This window comes from Ranitomeya imitator, chromosome 1 (genome assembly GCF_032444005.1).
Source record: "Ranitomeya imitator isolate aRanImi1 chromosome 1, aRanImi1.pri, whole genome shotgun sequence".
In the NCBI taxonomy this organism is placed as follows: domain Eukaryota; kingdom Metazoa; phylum Chordata; class Amphibia; order Anura; family Dendrobatidae; genus Ranitomeya; species Ranitomeya imitator.
The window spans coordinates 79,860,816-79,878,038 of NC_091282.1; the positions used below are offsets into that span (position 1 = coordinate 79,860,816).

The 17,223-nt window shown below is 47.0% G+C and overlaps 1 protein-coding gene across 1 annotated transcript in view; it reads right to left on the reverse strand.

Moving 5' to 3' along the window:
- NDUFS4 (NADH:ubiquinone oxidoreductase subunit S4) overlaps nucleotides 1-17,001 on the reverse strand; it is a 200,326-nt gene extending 183,325 nt beyond the window's left edge. Inside the window, exon 1 of the mRNA XM_069748510.1 lies at nucleotides 16,742-17,001. Within this exon, the coding sequence (XP_069604611.1) occupies nucleotides 16,742-16,821 (80 nt within the window). The 5' untranslated portion in view covers nucleotides 16,822-17,001. The remainder of the gene's footprint in view (nucleotides 1-16,741) is intronic.
- Nucleotides 17,002-17,223: the final 222 nt, after the last annotated feature.

Here is a 17,223-nt window from a genome sequence, read left to right on the forward strand (position 1 = left end):
AAACAGCAGCGAAGCCCCCACAATGTCCATCAAGTAAAGGCCACGAGTAGCCCCTGTGCTCACACCGTACTCCGTAATTACACACGCAGGAGACATCACAATGTGTTCTCCACTAACCACCTCTTCACGATATAATAATAATAATAATTTTTATTTATATAGCGCCAACATATTCCGCAGCGCTTTACAAATTATAGAGGGGACTTGTACAGACAATAGACATTACAGTATAACAGAAATACAGTTCAAAACAGATACCAGGAGGAGTGAGGGCCCTGCTCGCAAACTTACAAACTTACTTCACGATGTTCAGATGTAATCACAGCGCTGTTATACGTGGCCAGAAAACCATAAAAACACCTACAGAACGCCGAGGACAGGAGGATCAACAAACAAATCATTTTTCCGAGTGCGGATTAGCCATACACACAAGACCTTGTGGCCAAAGGACAAGTGCCGATAGGCAACACATCCAGCTTGTAAAGCTTGTAGATGGTCAACTGATGGAAAAAGCTCTGGTTGAGTTTGTCTTTAGACCCTCAGCCCAATAATAGGGGGGCAGCTGCAGCAGGAAAAGAGGAGGAGGCCTTTTATTTTGTGCCTGTTTTTTTAGGCCTTGGGGAAGAGGGAGAGCCCATGTTATTACCACCGCGGTAGTGGTAGTAGTAGGAATAGCAAGCCGCCATCCTTTCAATCAGCTCATCAACTTCTGAGGACTGTCCGTTTTGATCCTTGTAGTAAATCTTGGGTGATCTATTGGTTGTATAATTCAATGTGAAGAGGCTCATGACCAGCTTTCCTCATCTCTATCTGTGGCCGCAGACCTGACTTCTTCTAGATTACTTATAGGTCCAAAAGCGGGGACAGTGACCCCAGCGCTGACCGGGCCCTGCAGGGCTCACGTGTCAAAACAATTGGACGCGAGTGATGATGACACTGCCGGAATAAGTGTTTTCATTTTCATTCAGATCGAGATGGGGTTGTCCTAGTAGTGGACAACCCCTTGAAGGCCCTATTGATACATAAGTGATTTTTCTCGTACTCAAAAAAAATAAAGGAAAGATTTTCGTCAGTGTAACTTTTAACCCTTAGAGTTTTAAAAGTTTTTCTGTTATGCTAGAAAAAAAAACTATGGAGGTTTCTGATGAATTGCTTAGCAAACCCTCAGTGAAAAAAAGACGTACACAGATGTCATCCGAGCGCTGTCTGATTTGTTCACTGACTCACAGGCGAGTTTTATCTGTGACTTATCAAAAATCGTACATGTCTCTTATTTGGTACAGACCATTCAGTACACAAAAATGCACAGACGTGTGAACCAGGGCTGTGGAGTCAGTAAGAGAAACCTCCGACTCCCCAGCACTGGTCACTACTGAGCATGTGCATAAAGTGCAGCACAGATTCATCTCAACTCCTATTCCACAGCACTGGTCACTACTGAGCATGTGCATAAAGTGCAGCACAGATTCATCTCAACTCCGACTCCCCAGCACTGGTCACTACTGAGCATGCGCATAAAGTGCAGCACAGATTTATCTCAACTCCGACTCCCCAGCACTGGTCACTACTGAGCATGTGCATAAAGTGCACCGCAGATTCATCTCAACTAAAAGCCTAGATCCTTAGATCAGGAACAGAGCAGACATTTATAGGACATTTCATACCTTTCCCAAATTATTAGGACAAAATTCGCAGTCTGTTTATTTTACACCAAAATGGACACAGACTGACTCCACAGCTCTGGTGTGAACAGCCTCATAGACATTAATGGGTGCGAGTTCTATCCATGAAAAACACGAATAGAAGAAGTGTGTGAAAAACGGACGTATGAAATCCAAATCATGGAGGATTGGTAGTGATGAAACGGGAGGAGTCTCGTTACCTTGGATTACTCTACCGCCATACCTGTATAATGATGGCGCAGGACTAATATGGTGCCGTCTGCAGTTGGCTATGTGACTCCCAATATCTTAGCAGCTGTCATTTTGTGTTCAGTATTTTATGACGAAAAACATTGTGACTTGAGAAGACGCAGTCAGATTTCCCCATCAGAAAAACATGAATGTGTCCTTTTCTGTGATACAATGTGGTTACACAACCAAACAAAATACGTCCAAGGGCAAGCGAATACTTTTTACAGGCGGAACGTACTCTGGTCTTCTTTACTGCAACCCTTCAAATACAATTACCAAATATGTAAACACATGATTTATGCATCTAATTTGGCTCTTCCACGTACAATTACAGTAACCTGGGGGGCGAGGCGAGTGACAGTTTTATTGTGCAGCCTCATCATCAGGCCTCATTACACAACATACTGGGCGCAATGACCCAACAATTGTGGGGGTGGGATGATAAATATTCATTTTCGGGGGATTTTTTTTCACCATTTTTTTACATTCCTGATCTTGGAAAGGTCAAAATACAACAACAAGACATACTTAACTATTTTTTTTTTTTTTCAAAATTATGAAAATTACTTTTCGGATGAGACTGGATATTGCCAATATCGGCGAGCTTTACACTTGAAATTTTAGAAACCTATCAGATAAATCAATCTGAATGAATGGGTAATTTTAATGAACTGTTCAGGAGCCCAGTGCACCCCGGCCTGCCAGCTTCCTGCAAGGGGACCGTGTGCTCCTGAATGAGGGACACTTAAAACACGTGGCATGGCTAACCCGTGGCCAAAAAGCGATGGTGCGCTCTTCCACTCTCCTACTAGAGGCGCCATCAGAAAAGTGCAGGGAAATTGAAGCTGGTGGCTTCTGCTTGGAAGCTGCCACTGTATTACCGTATATTAAAAAAAAAAGACAAAAAATCCTTCAATAAAATATCAAAAGATACGCTGGTTGCTAGCTTTTACAAGCACTTAGCACTTTTACTCAATTGCGAAGTTGAGTCGACCCTTTAAATGCAATCTATGATGTATCAGTAGTGCTGCGACTAAGGTTGTATAAAACCTCACATCACGACCACTGTTCAAAATAGAAGCCATGATACTTTGCTGGCTGAATCATACAAAGTTAGTGATGAGCGGACGTGCTCGGATAAGGTGTTATCTGAGCATGCTCGGGTGCTAACGGAGTGACATAGGCGTGCTTGAAAAATATATTTGAGCCCCTGCGGCTGCATGTCTCACAGCTCATCGGCAGCCACGACGCATGCAGACATTGCGCACCAAACAGGGAATCCCTGTATGTTTTGTGGCTGTCGAACAACGGCGAGACATGCAGCCGCAGGGACTCGAACATAGTATTCAAGCACGCCGAAGACTCTGTTAGCACCCGAGCATGCTCAGATAACACCTTATATGAGTGCAATCGCTCATCACTAAAAATGATCCAAACAGTGGGCAACAGCGACCCGCCAATGATCACTAGAATTCTGGGTGCTGTACTCCATGCCCCCCAACTCAAATCTCCTATTCAATGAAATGGACCCAAATTCACCATTAATGCATCAACAGTTGAATTTGGCTACTAAAGTATATCAGAAAAAAAAATCATGATTTATCTTCTGGACAGGTGATGTTAGACTGCTGTGCCCCCAATCTCCAGGGGCCACAGCACTGAAGAGCTCAGTGAAGAGTCTGAACACGTACACATCGTCTATAGGAGTGCCGATGTCAGCAGAGCACAGAGGTCTAAGCCGATCAAACACTTTGAATATCATTTCCTCTGGTGATCGGTGGGGTCTAACTTATGAACTACACCAGTGTTCCCCAATTTCGGTCCTTAAGAGCCACCAACAGGTCATGTTTTCAGGATATCCTAAGTATGATAATTGCATCACCTGCACAGGCAATAATTCCATCATCTGGGCAATATTAAGGAAATCCTGAAAACATGACCTGCTGATGGCTCTTAAGGACCGAAGTTGGGGAACACTGAACTACACCATGAATAGGCTGAGATACCACAATAAGCAGCCATGAGAAGTTACCAGCTGCATGACGTACAGTAACACGCGCCTCTACTGAAAATTACTGTACATTGTTATACAGAACATCAATGTAATTCTCATTCAGATCAAGCGCCTTCCAACTATTGATCCCCTGGGGTAACCTTAAAAAAGTCCCTTCTCTGCTTACCCCTCATAGATGTCCTCAGTAATATGGTGGCCCAAATCCTCGGCCATCTTGATCAAAATCTCATCCCTCTTTCATCCTCACTTCATTATCTTACTTTCCTCACTCCTGGACCGAAGCGCTCCAACTCTTTATATCGTGGTTTTGTTTAACCCCTTCGCGCCATGCGCCGTACTAGTACTGCGCTGCCGGCACTGCATTTGTGCCAGCAGCAGTACTAGTACGGCGCACCGATCACCGCGGTCTCGTGCTGAGCGCCGCGGTGATCGGGTGCGGGTGTCAGCTGTATATGACAGCTGACACCCCGCAGCAATGCCCACGATCGGCGGTATCGCCGATCGCGGGCATTTAACCCCTCTGATGCCGCTGTCAGTAGTGACAGCGGCATAAAGGGGGATCGCGCAGGGACGGGGGCTCCCTGCGCTCTCCCACCGGAGCAACGCAATGAGATCGCGTTGCTCCGGTGACCCGGAAGGAGTCCCCGGATCCAAGATGGCCGCCGGACTCCTTCCGGGTCATGAAGTGACCTGGCTAGCCGGCGCCTGCTGAGAGCAGGCGCTGGAAGCCAGCTAAGCTGCCTGTCAGATCGTTGATCTGACAGTGTGCTATGCACAGTGTCAGATCAACGATCTGATCTAATACAGAGATGTCCCACCCTGGGACAATGTTAGAAAGTTCAAAAAAAAAAAAATAGAATGTGTAAAAAAAAAAAAAAAAAAAATCCCCAAATAAAAAAAAAAAAACATTTCCCAATAAATCCATTTATTTATGTAAAAAAAAAAAAAAAAAACAATAAATGTACACATATTTGGTATCGCCGCGTCCGTAACGACCCGCTCTATAAAACTATCCCACTAGTTAACCCCTTCAGTGAACACCGCAAAAATAAAAAACAAGGCAAAAAACATTGCTTTATTATCATACAGGCGAACAAAAAGTGGAATAACACGCGATCAAAACGACGGATATAAATAACCATGGTACCGCTGAAAACGTCATCTTGTCCCGCAAAAAAAAAGCCACCATACAGCATCATCAGCAGAAAAATAAAAAAGTTATAGCTCTCAGAATAATGCGATGCAAAAACAATTATTTTTTTATATAAAATAGTTTTTATTGTGTAAAAGCGCCAAAACATAAAAAAAATTACATAAATGAGATATCGCTGTAATCGTACTGACCTGAAGAATAAAACTGCTTTATCCATTTTACCACACGTGGAACGGTATAAACGCCCCCCCTAAAAGAAATTCAGGAATTGCTGGTTTTTGTTCATTCCGCCTCCCAAAAATCGGAATAAAAAGCGATCAAAAAATGTCATCTGCCCGAAAATGTTACCAATAAAAACGTCAACTCGTCCCGCAAAAAACAAGACCTCATATGACTCTGTGGGCCAAAATATGGATAAATTATAGCTCTCAAAATGTGGTGATGCAAATACTATTTTTTGCAATAAAAAGCGTCTTTTAGTGTGTGACAGCTGCCAACCCTAAAAATCCGCCCAAAAAATGTTATAAAAGTAAATCAAACCCCCCTTCATCACCCCCTTAGTTAGGGAAAAATAATAAAATGTAAAAAAATGTATTTATTTCCATTTTCCCATTAGGGCTAGGGTTAGGGCTAGGGCTAGGGCTAGGGTTAGGGTTGGGGTTAGGGTTTCAGTTATAATTGGGGGTTTCCACTGTTTAGGCACATCAGGGGCTCTCCAAACGCGACATGGCGTCCGATCTCAATTCCAGCCAATTCTGCTTTGAAAAAGTAAAACAGGGCTCCTTCCCTTCCGAGTTCTCCTGTGTGCCCAAACAGTGGTTCCCCCCAACATATGGGGTATCAGCGTTCTCAGGACAAGTTGGAAAACAACTTTTGGGGTCCAATTTGTCCTGTTACCCTTGGGAAAATAAAAACGTAGGGGATAAAATATCATTTTCGTGGAAAAAAAAATATTTTTTATTTTCACGGCTCTGCGTTATAAACTGTAGTGAAACACTTGTTGGTTCAAAGCTCTCACAACACATCTAGATAAGTTCCTTGGGGGGTCTAGTTTCCAATATGGGGTCACTTGTGGTGGGTTTCTACTGTTTAGGTACATCAGGGGCTCTGCAAATGCAACGTGACGCCTGCAGACCAATCCATCTAAGTCTGCATTTCAAACGGTGCTCCTTCCCTTCCGAGCTCTGCCATGCACTCAAACGGTGGTTCCCCCCCCACATGTGAGGTATCAGCGTACTCAGGACAAATTGGACAATAACATTTGTGGTCCAATTTCTCCTGTTACCCTTGGGGAAAAAAAAATTGCGGGCTAAAACATCATTTTGTGGAAAGAAAAAATGATTTTTTAATTTTCACAATGCTACATTCTAAACTTTAGTGAAACAATTGGGGGTTAAAAGTGCTCACCACACATCTAGATAAGTTCCTTAGGGGGTCTTCTTTCCAAAATGAGGTCACTTGTGGGGGTTTCCACTGTTAAGGCACGTCAGGGGCTCTCCAAATGCGACATGGCGTCCGATCTCAATTCCAGCCAATTTTGCATTGAAAAGTCAAATGGCACTCCTTCCCTTCCGAGCTCTGCCATGCGCTCAAACAGTGGTTTATCCCCATATATGAAGTATCGACGTACTCAGGACAAATTGCACAACAACTTTTGGGGTCCAATTTATCCTGTTACCCTTGGGAAAATAAAAAATTTGGGGCAAAAAGATCATTTTTTGTGAAAATTAATATAAAATTTTTTTTACGGCTCTACATTATAAACTTCTGTGAAGCACTTGGAGGTTCAAAGTGCTCACCACACATCTAGATGAGTTCCTTAGGGGGTCTACTTTCCAAAATGGTGTCACTTGTGGGGGTTTCCACTGTTTAGGCACATCAGGGGCTCTCCAATCGTGACATGGGCTCCGATCTCAATTCCAGCAAATCTTGCATTGAAAAGTCAAATGGCGCTCCTTCCCTTCCGAGCTCTGCCATGTGCCCAAACAGTGGTTTACCCCCACATATGGGGTATCGGCGTACTCAGGACAAATTGTACAATGACTTTTGTGGTCCAATTTCTCCTGTTACCCTTGGTAAAATGAAACAAATTGGACCTGAAGTAAAAATTTTGTGAAAAAAAAGTTAAATGTTCAATTTTTTTAAACATTCAAAAAATTCCTGTGAAGCACCTGAAGGGTTAATAAACTTTTTGAATGTGGTTTTGAGTACCTTGAGGGGTGCAGTTTTTAGAATGGTGTCATTTTTGGGCATTTTCTGTCATATAGACCCCTCAAAGTCACTTCAAGTGTGAGGTGGTCCGTAAAAAAATGGTTTTGCAAATTTTGTTGCAAAAATGAGAAATCGCTGGTCAACTTTTAACCCTTATAACGTCCTAACAAAAAAATTATGTTTCCAAAATTGTGCTGATGTACAGCAGACATGTGGGAAATGTTGTTTATTAACTATATTATGTGATATAACTCTCTAATTTAAGGGCATAAAAACTAAGAGTTTGAAAATTGCTAAATTTTCATAATTTCCGACAAATTTTTGTTTTTTTCACAAATAAATGCAAGTCATATCGAAGAAGTTTTACCACTATCATGAAGTACAATATGTCACGAGAAAAGAGTGTCAGAATCACCAGGATCCATTGAAGCTTTTCAGAGTTATGACCTCATAAATTGACAGTGGTCAGAATTGTAAAAATTGGCCCTGTCACTTAGGTGAAAACAGGCTTTGGGGTGAAGGGGTTAAAGGCAACGTTTCCTGACTAATTTGGATTTCCGCTGTAAAACTTAGGACTGCTTGCTGTCATTTTTTGGTACATTTATTTTGCCTTTACTGTATATTTTGTTCTTATGAAAATCTCCCCAAAACCATTAATTGAAATGTAGAAGCAGCAAACATACAAACCAATTACGGTATTTCCAAAACTACACAAGTGCCCTTCTATCATGAACAAGGCACCAGAACCGAGGTTGCAAGTTAAATCTCCTTGTTTTCAGGACGAGGCAAAACTTCATAAACATTCACAAGAAAAACAGTAAAGCAAAGAGGAAAAAAAAAAAAAAACTCTTGCCATGACACTACGCTAATGTTATGACCTACATAAAGATGTCCACCATACATATGAAATGGCTGTCGGCTAATGATTCGGCTAGCAGCCGTCTCTCCGATACACAAGCCATTAGCTCACCGAGCGTTCCTGTGTTCTCTACAAACGAGCCACTGCCAGACATGTCTGCCGGCAGCTTATCTCAGGGAGAACCGATGACCCTGCAGTCCGAAAGAGGACAAGCCAAACAGGTGTAACATATGGAAGGCAAGCAGCGCAAATTTTGTTTTTACATCCAATTGCAAAAATGATTTTAGCCTCAATTCCATGAAATAAAAAAATTTAAAAAATTCCTCCAAAGCTTGACAACCCAATGAGTCCTCTAAACTATTCTGTAAGGCCTGAAGACCCCAAGTCCAGACTACAGAACACCATAATATGAGCCCAATTCTAACATCTGTTTCCAGTGAAAGGTTTTTAATAAAAATGTTTATAAACTTTTCTAAGCAATCTCCATAAAGGGTTAACTTTTTGGCAACTGAATTTATACAATTGATGAACTGAAAAACTGAAAAAAGGCCGTTCATTCCCACCGAGAGAAATATTTCGATACTTGCAACTTAAAAATTTTGTTCAATCTCTACTAAGAAACTCTGCCCCCCCCTATTCCTTCACCCCCATTGAACAGAGATGCCGCCAAAACCCACATGCTCCAGGTATCATATCCCTTCTTTACTCACACATCAACTCTCCAACTCACAGGCGGTGCCTGGGCTACACCTCTCGCTGGGAGTCGGATATTGGGTCAACCCTAACGGACTCGGAATGGACCCAGATTTGGTCTTCCTCCACTGGAGGCTTGCTTAACACCCTCATGCTAGAGACCAATTACAAAGTACTTACAAGATGGTACTTGACCCCAGCTAGAGTCGAAGGCAGTCGCTAACTACTCTCCAAACTGTTTTCGGGGATGTAACCCTATAGGAGATATGCTTCATATCTGGTGGCTATGTCCAACGGCTCGAAGGTTTTGGACCAGGGTATACTACTTGATTCTCTCAATAACAAATATCAATCTTAGGAAAAACCCCTGGGAAGCCCTACTAAACAAGCGTATCCCCACTATTTCTAAATATTCCCGAGCCCTTATCAAGTTTATATTCTTAGCAGCCAAACAAACTATAGCCTCGGCTTGGAAAAAACCTGGCTTGGATTTGTCAGGAGTTAAATCTCGTCTATCATGGTACATGGTAAACGAAAAATTATCAGCTATACTCACTGACAAAGTAGAGAGATTTGAACTTACTTGGCTCCCCTGGGCGGAATACGCCAGCCACACCCCTTTCGCTATTCCAGTATCTCGACTATCTAACCGTAGTCCTCAGGCTTCGGATTAAAATTACCCAAATGGGTACGGATTCATTATAACCTCTTCTTGGGTCCCCCTTCCCTTCCCACTCCCCTAACCCTTGTCCCCCATTTTGTGTGTGTTTTTGTCGCTGTTACACTCGTCCTTTGATATGACTCGTCTTAAGTTTATTGCCAGTTATCAGAACATAAATGAAGGGCTGTTACCACCTTGTTATGATGCAATGTACTATATGATAATACTAAAGTTTCTTCTTTTCCTGTATCATATATGCAAACTTCAATAAAAATTTATGGTTTAAAAAAAAAGGCCGTTCATATGAACCCACCAGTCAGGAGGGTCCGATGATAATAAACTTTTCAGCCAGTTATCCCTCATTCATGTTCTCAGAGCCAAACATGACAGACTAATACAGGAAGATATAAGCTTGATATTAATGGGAAAGGAAAATATTGGACCTTCCCAGAACCCGTGCAGTGTACAATGGAGAATCATGGCCAAAGTCTCAACCTGTCTGATTTGCCAAGACTCGACACATGCCGCCCAGGAGGACCGGAGAGACAGGCGCCACCCAGGAGGACCGGAGAGAGACAGGCGCCGCCCAGGAGGACCGGAGAGAGACAGGCACCGCCCAGGAGGACCGGAGAGAGACAGGCACCGCCCAGGAGGACCGGAGAGAGACAGGCACCGCCCAGGAGGACCGGAGAGAGACAGGCACCGCCCAGGAGGACCGGAGAGAGACAGGCGCCGCCCAGGAGGACCGGAGAGAGACAGGCGCCGCCCAGGAGGACCGGAGAGAGACAGGCGCCGCCCAGGAGGACCAGAGAGAGACAGGCGCCGCCCAGGAGGACCAGAGAGAGACAAGCGCCGCCCAGGAGGACCGAAGAGAGACAGGCGCCGCCCAGGAGGACCGGAGAGAGACAGGCGCCGCCCAGGAGGACCGGAGAGAGACAGGCGCCGCCCAGGAGGACCGGAGAGAGACAGGCGCCGCCCAGGAGGACCGGAGAGAGACAGGCGCCGCCCAGGAGGACCGGAGAGAGACAGGCGCCGCCCAGGAGGACCGGAGAGAGACAGGCGCCGCCCAGGAGGACCGGAGAGAGACAGGCGCCGCCCAGGAGGACCGGAGAGAGAGAGGCGCCGCCCAGAAGGACCGGAGAGAGACAGGCGCCGCCCAGGAGGACCGGAGAGAGACAGGCGCCACCCAGGAGGAGAACAGGAGAGAGAGAGGCGCCGCCCAGGAGGACCGGAGAGACAGGCGCCGCTCAGGAGGACAGGAGAGACAGGCGCCGCCCAGGAGGACGGAGAGACAGGCACCGCCCAGGAGGACCGGAGAGAGACAGGCGCCGCCCAGGAGGACCGGAGAGAGACAGGCGCCGCCCAGGAGGACAGGAGAGAGAGGCGCCACCCAGGAGGACAGGAGAGAGACAGGCACCGCCCAGGAGGACCGGAGAGAGAGGCACCGCCCAAGAGGACCGGAGAGAGACAGGCACCGCCCAGGAGGACCGGAGAGAGAGGCACCGCCCAAGAGGACCGGAGAGAGACAGGCGCCGCTCAGGAGAAGAGGAGAGAGAGAGAGGCGCCACCCAGGAGGACCGGAGAGAGAGGCACCGCCCAGGAGGGCCGGAGAGAGAGGCACCGCCCAGGAGGACCGGAGAGAGAGAGGCGCTGCCCAGGAGGACCGGAGAGAGACAGAGGCGCCACCCAGGAGGCTGGAGAGATGGGTGACCGTTCGAATGGCACTACTCTAGAGCTGCTAGCATATTATACTAGAGACCCATAGAATGTAAGTCCGCAAGGACAGGGTCCTCTCCCCTCTGTACCAGTCTGTCACTGTAAACCTGTTTACTGTAAACGATATCTATAACCCTGTATGTAACCCCTTTCTCATGTACAGCACCATGGAACTAATGGTGCTATATAAATAATAATAATAAAAAGATGGGGGGAGTGAAAGCTGCTGAGGGAACATTGCTGAATTCTGAATCAATGTTCCCATGGGGGCACTCGCAGCAGATTTTTGGGCTGGGACATTCACTGTGCACAAGTCCGCATATGGACAGAGTCTGCAGATGACCAGATCAGGGGCTAAGGTATGAGCAAACAGTTTTGTTTCTGTTTTTTCAAAACCACATGAAAAACCACTTTGCAATTCAAGTGTTCAGTTCAGTGGTTGTGATGTCATTTTTGTGCGAGCGTCATTTTTTTCTATGATTTAAACTAGCAAGTGACTACATAGCAGAAGCCGCCCCGAAAAAAGAGCAGGTCACTTCTTTTATCCCATTCAGTTTCCAAATAATGAAGCAGTTAAAATAGAAAGAGACTGGATATGTGCACCGCAGTGTTATGCCGGGGTCACATTGCGTTATGGCGGTATGTTTAACGGACTACGTTACACTGCGGCATAACGCGGTGTAACGTAGTCCGTTAACGCCGCCATAGACTGCAATGTCGGACACATCGCTAGCGCACGCCCACAATGGGTGTGCGCTAGCAATGTGCCGTCATTTGAGTGACGGACCCGAGACACGAGCTGCAGCGTTTCCAGGTCCGTCACTGCTAGCGCAGATGGAGCTAGCAGATGCTTCATCTGCGCTAGCGCTGTGCAAAGTCGGCACTTGCGTTAGCGCAGTCCATTTAACATATGCGTTGAACGGACTGCACTAACGCAATGTGAACCTAGCCTTATTTTTAACTGTGCACTATATATTTTTTTGTGGCGGGTATGTGGCACTTTTTCCGGCAAGCTCCAGCCAGAATGCACACAAACTTAAAGGGAATCTGTCACCCCAAAATTCGCCTATGAGCTAAGGCCACCGACATCAGGGGCTTAATGACTACAGCATTCTCTAATACTGTAGATGATGACGTCCTCTTCTTCTCTTCCTGTCGCGGATCCGGTGCAGACGTACTTTGTCTAGCATGTTGAGGGCAGAGCAAAGTACTGCAGTGCGCAAGGCGCGGGCCTCTCTGACCTTTCCCAGCCCCTGTACTTTGCTCTGCCGTCAACAGGCTAGACAAAGTACGTCTGCACCGGAGCCGCGACAGGAAGAAAAGAAGAGGACGTCATCGAATGTAGATCGGAGGCGCTGGACCCGGACCGCCCCCCCCCCCAGGTGAGTATAATCTAACCTCTTTCTCCTCTTTCAGGTTACATCAGGGGCTTATCTACAGCATTACAGAATGCTGTAGATAAGCCCCTGATGATGGTGGCCTTAGTTTATAGGCCAATTTTGGGGTGACAGATTCCCTTTAAAACACTTCAAGAAACAATAGAGGAAAAGAAAAAGGTCGTAGAAATCTGGGAAAAATTGAGACTTCTGGCATTTTCATCAAACTTACACAAATTAGGCTACGTTCACATTTGCGTTGTGCGGTGCTGCGTCGGCGACGCAACGCAAACAAGAACGCATGAAAAACGCATATTTTTGTGACGTATGCGTGCTTTTTTTGCCGGATTTTGGACGCAAAAAAAATGCAACTTGCTGCGTCCTCTGCGCCCCGACGCTTGCGGCAAAAAAGACGCATGCATCAAAAAACGCATGCAAACGCATGTCCATGCGCCCCCATGTTAAATATAGGGGCGCATGGGTCGCCGCGGCTGCGCCCGACGCAGCCCGGCAGAATGCAAATGTGAACGTAGCCTTAGGCAGAGCTGGGATGTGGCGCTCCTTATGCTACAAATCTTACTTCAATCCCCAACTTCGTACCTCGCCTGATTCATTAAGAGGCGCCTTGCACTCTACAAAGAACATGTGCCCATTATAGTCTGTGTTTCTTCACATGTCCATGCTGGTCCGAGTCGTCCACGAAAAAAAAAAAAAATCAAAAAAAAAAAATCACAGCAACATGTCTGCTGTTGATCAGTCTTGGATCAAAATTATCCATTCAAGTGTGTATGGGTTTGTGAAAATCATGGTGCAGCACATGGGTGACATCCGTGGGTGACATCAGTGTACAACCCGTGTGCTGTCCGTGACTAACACTAATGCATAGGAGATTAAATTCACTGATTAAATTCTGATGGTAAAATGTGACAGACGGAGCAAATACTGAGGACACTCGGATCCAAAACATTGATGAATCACGGTCTAAGATTTTACATATGAGAAAAATTATGGCGGCCTGAATGAGGCCCAGGCAGCGCTTACAAGCTCAATAGGAAAGAGCCTGTGAGAACTGAATATTTCAGCCACTACTGATAGGACTGCAGAGGTGGCCGGTAAGCCGGACCATGAGTAGGAATCAATTAAATAAAAAAATCTCCTCATTCTTGACAACAGAGTGAAAATTTTAAAGCACCACTGCAGTTTTTTTTTTTCCTTTTCAACGCAGGAGTGGCGCTTCTAGTGTAAGGTCCCTGACCGTAGTCTTATACTCTTTCTCCGGTGTCTTCACCTTTTTTCGGCGCCATCTTATGACTGTACGGAAGTCAGAAGTTATGTTACAAGCTCTCAATGTAAGTCTATGAGCACCAGAATGAGGGGCTTATAAACTTGTTCTGAGCTGTGACCTCCGGCTGCAGTGATCCGGCCAGTCACAAACTGCCGGAGACCAACGGGAGCAGCGGAGACAGAAGGTGAAGCAGGTAAGTAGAAGACTAGGGGCAGGGACCTTACATTAAAAGAACCACTCCAACGGAGTGAAGAAAAAAATGGCGGCACAAACGGCCCGCGGACGGGCGGCAGATCTGGCCCATGAAACCAGTGTTGACTATTGTTACTGGTGGACTCCGGCTGTAATGTGGTCACACAGGACCAGGGCCGGCATCAGCACCCGGCGTAACCTGGCAAGTGCCAGGGCCCTGGCGAGACAGCTGCCTGGTGCCCCCGCTCCCCCAGGGGCCCTCAGCTAGCGGCACATCACGCAGCCGCTATGGGGCCTCTGTGAGGCAGGGGGGCCCGCCTGCTACCAGCGCCAACTCCCCCGCATTGAACTATACCACTATACCGGCGTCTGCCGGTAAAGTTCAAAGCAAATGATGGAGGAGAGAGCATCACCTGACGCTCCCTTTCCCATCATTCCCCACTCTGCCTCTGACACTGCCGCTGCGGGTGCGCGATGATGTCATCGCGCACTCGCTGTGTGTCAGGCAGTGCAGTGGCAGCCGCCGAGGCCGAAGCAGGGAGCAGCGCGGGCACATTGAGAGGTGAGGAGTGTTTTTTTTTGCAACTATAACAGTGAGTACTGGACTATGGGGCCATTTTTGGGTGGGAGGGGGGCTATGCTGTATACTACATGTCTGTGTTATATGCTACGCGGGCTGTTCTGTATGCTACGCGGGCTGTGTTGTATGCTACGCGGGCTGTGTTGTATGCTACGCGGGCTGTGTTGTATGCTACGCGGGCTGTGTTGTATGCTACGCGGGCTGTGTTGTATGCTACGCGGGCTGTGTTGTATGCTACGTGCGCTGTTGTATGCTACGTGGGCTGTTGTATGCTACGTGGCTGTTCTATATACTACGTGGGCCGTGTTATATAATATGTGGCTGTGCTATATACTATATGGGCTGTTATATGCTACGTGGGCTGTGCTATATACAACGTGGCTGTGTTATATACTACATGGGCTGTTATATACTACATGGCTGTGTTATATGCAATGTGGCTGTTATATACTACGTGGGCTGTGTTATATACTACATGGCTAGTGTATGTGCGATCATGAATCGTGGTATGTGTTAAGGGGGGGGGCACTGAGACTCTTTCGCCCGGGGCCCTCAAAAACCTGGAGCCAGCCCTGTATACTACGTAGGCTGTGCTATATACTATATGCGCTGTTATATAATAATAATAATCTTTATTTTTATATAGCGCTAACATATTCCGCAGCGCTTTACAGTTTTGCACACATTATCATCACTGTCCCTGATGGGGCTCACAATCTAAATTCCCTATCAGTATGTCTTTGGAATGTGGGAGGAAACCGGAGAACCCAGAGGAAACCCACGCAAACACGGAGAGAACATACAAACTCTTTGCAGATGTTGTCTTGGGTGGGATTAGAGCCCAGGACTCCAGCGCTGCAAGGTATATGCTACGTGGGCTGTGCTATATACTACATGGCTGTTCTATATACTACGTGGGCTGTTTTATGCTATGTGGGCTGTGCTATATACTACATGGCTGTTCTATATACTACATGGACTGTGCTATATACTACATGGCTGTTCTATATACTACGTGTGCCGTGTTATATACTACGTGGGCTGTTATATGCTACGTGGGCCGTGCTACATACTACATGGCTGTGCTATATACTACGTGGGCCATGCTACTATATACTACGTGGGCCGTGCTATATACTACGTGGGCCGTGTTATATACTACGTGGGCCGTGTTATATACTACGTGGGCTGTGTTATATACTACGTGGGCTGTGTTATATACTACGTGGGCTGTGTTATATACTACGTGGGCTGTGTTATATACTACGTGGGCTGTGTTATATACTACGTGGGCTGTGTTATATGCTACGTGGGCTGTGTTATATGCTACGTGGGCTGTGCTATATGCTACGTGGGCTGTGCTATATACTACGTGGGCTGTGTTATATACTACGTGGGCTGTGCTATATACTACGTGGGCTGTGCTATATGCTACGTGGGCTGTGTTATATACTACGTGGGCTGTGCTATATACTACGTGGGCTGTGCTATATGCTACGTGGGCTGTGCTATATGCTACATGGCTGTTCTACATACTACGTGGGCCGTGTTATATAATGTGGCTGTGCTATATACTATATGGGCTGTTATATGCTACGTGGGCTGTGCTATATACTACGTGGGCTGTGCTATATACTACGTAGCTGTCCAATATACTACGTGCGCTGTGTTATATACTACATAGCTAGTGTATGTGCGACCATGAATCATGGTATGTGTTAAGGGGGGCCCACTGAGACTCTTTTGCCCGGGGCCCTCAAAAACCTGGAACCGGCCCTGCACAGGACAGTCCCCCGCGGTGCGGACTACGTGCCGTGTAATACACGTATGTATCGCCATACAGGGCCCCTGGGGCTTCTCACACCATCTCACTGTACGGAGACCCCACAGGGCACAATGTGATGACGACCACCACTATGACATTACTACAAGTGACTATGTGGGAAGAATCTAATAAGTGTGCACTGCACACTGCCAGTACCAAGGCTCCAGCCTGTCAGTGCAGGGCATACAGCCCGAGGACACCGTCACACATACACCGTAGCCCCCCACATGACAGCGGCTGACACACCGGCTGCGCTCCGTTACCTGCTCGGGGGAACAATGGCCGTCGCTGCTCTCCTAACCCACAACACTTGTCTAAGCGCCGGTGACATTGAGGCCGCCATGTTGCTTGTGGAACAGAGCTACGGTAACAGCCGAGGGACAGAAAGCGCAGAAGGGCGAAAGAGAACGCGGTAACGTCACGGCCAGCGTCCTCCGCTGCTCAGCAGCAGTCCGAACTGAAGGAGCAGCGCGCGCCGCACACAGCTGAGAGGCAGAGAGAGCGGAGGCTGAGAGGCGGAGCGGAGGCAGAGAGAGCGGAGGCTGAGAGGCAGAGCGGAGGCTGAGAGGCAGAGCGGAGGCTGAGAGGCAGAGCGGAGGCTGAGAGGCAGAGCGGAGGCTGAGAGGCAGAGCGGAGGCTGAGAGGCGGAGCGGAGGCAGAGAGAGCGGAGGCTGAGAGGCGGAGCGGAGGCAGAGAGAGCGGAGGCTGAGAGGCGGAGCGGAGGCTGAGAGGCAGAGCGGAGGCT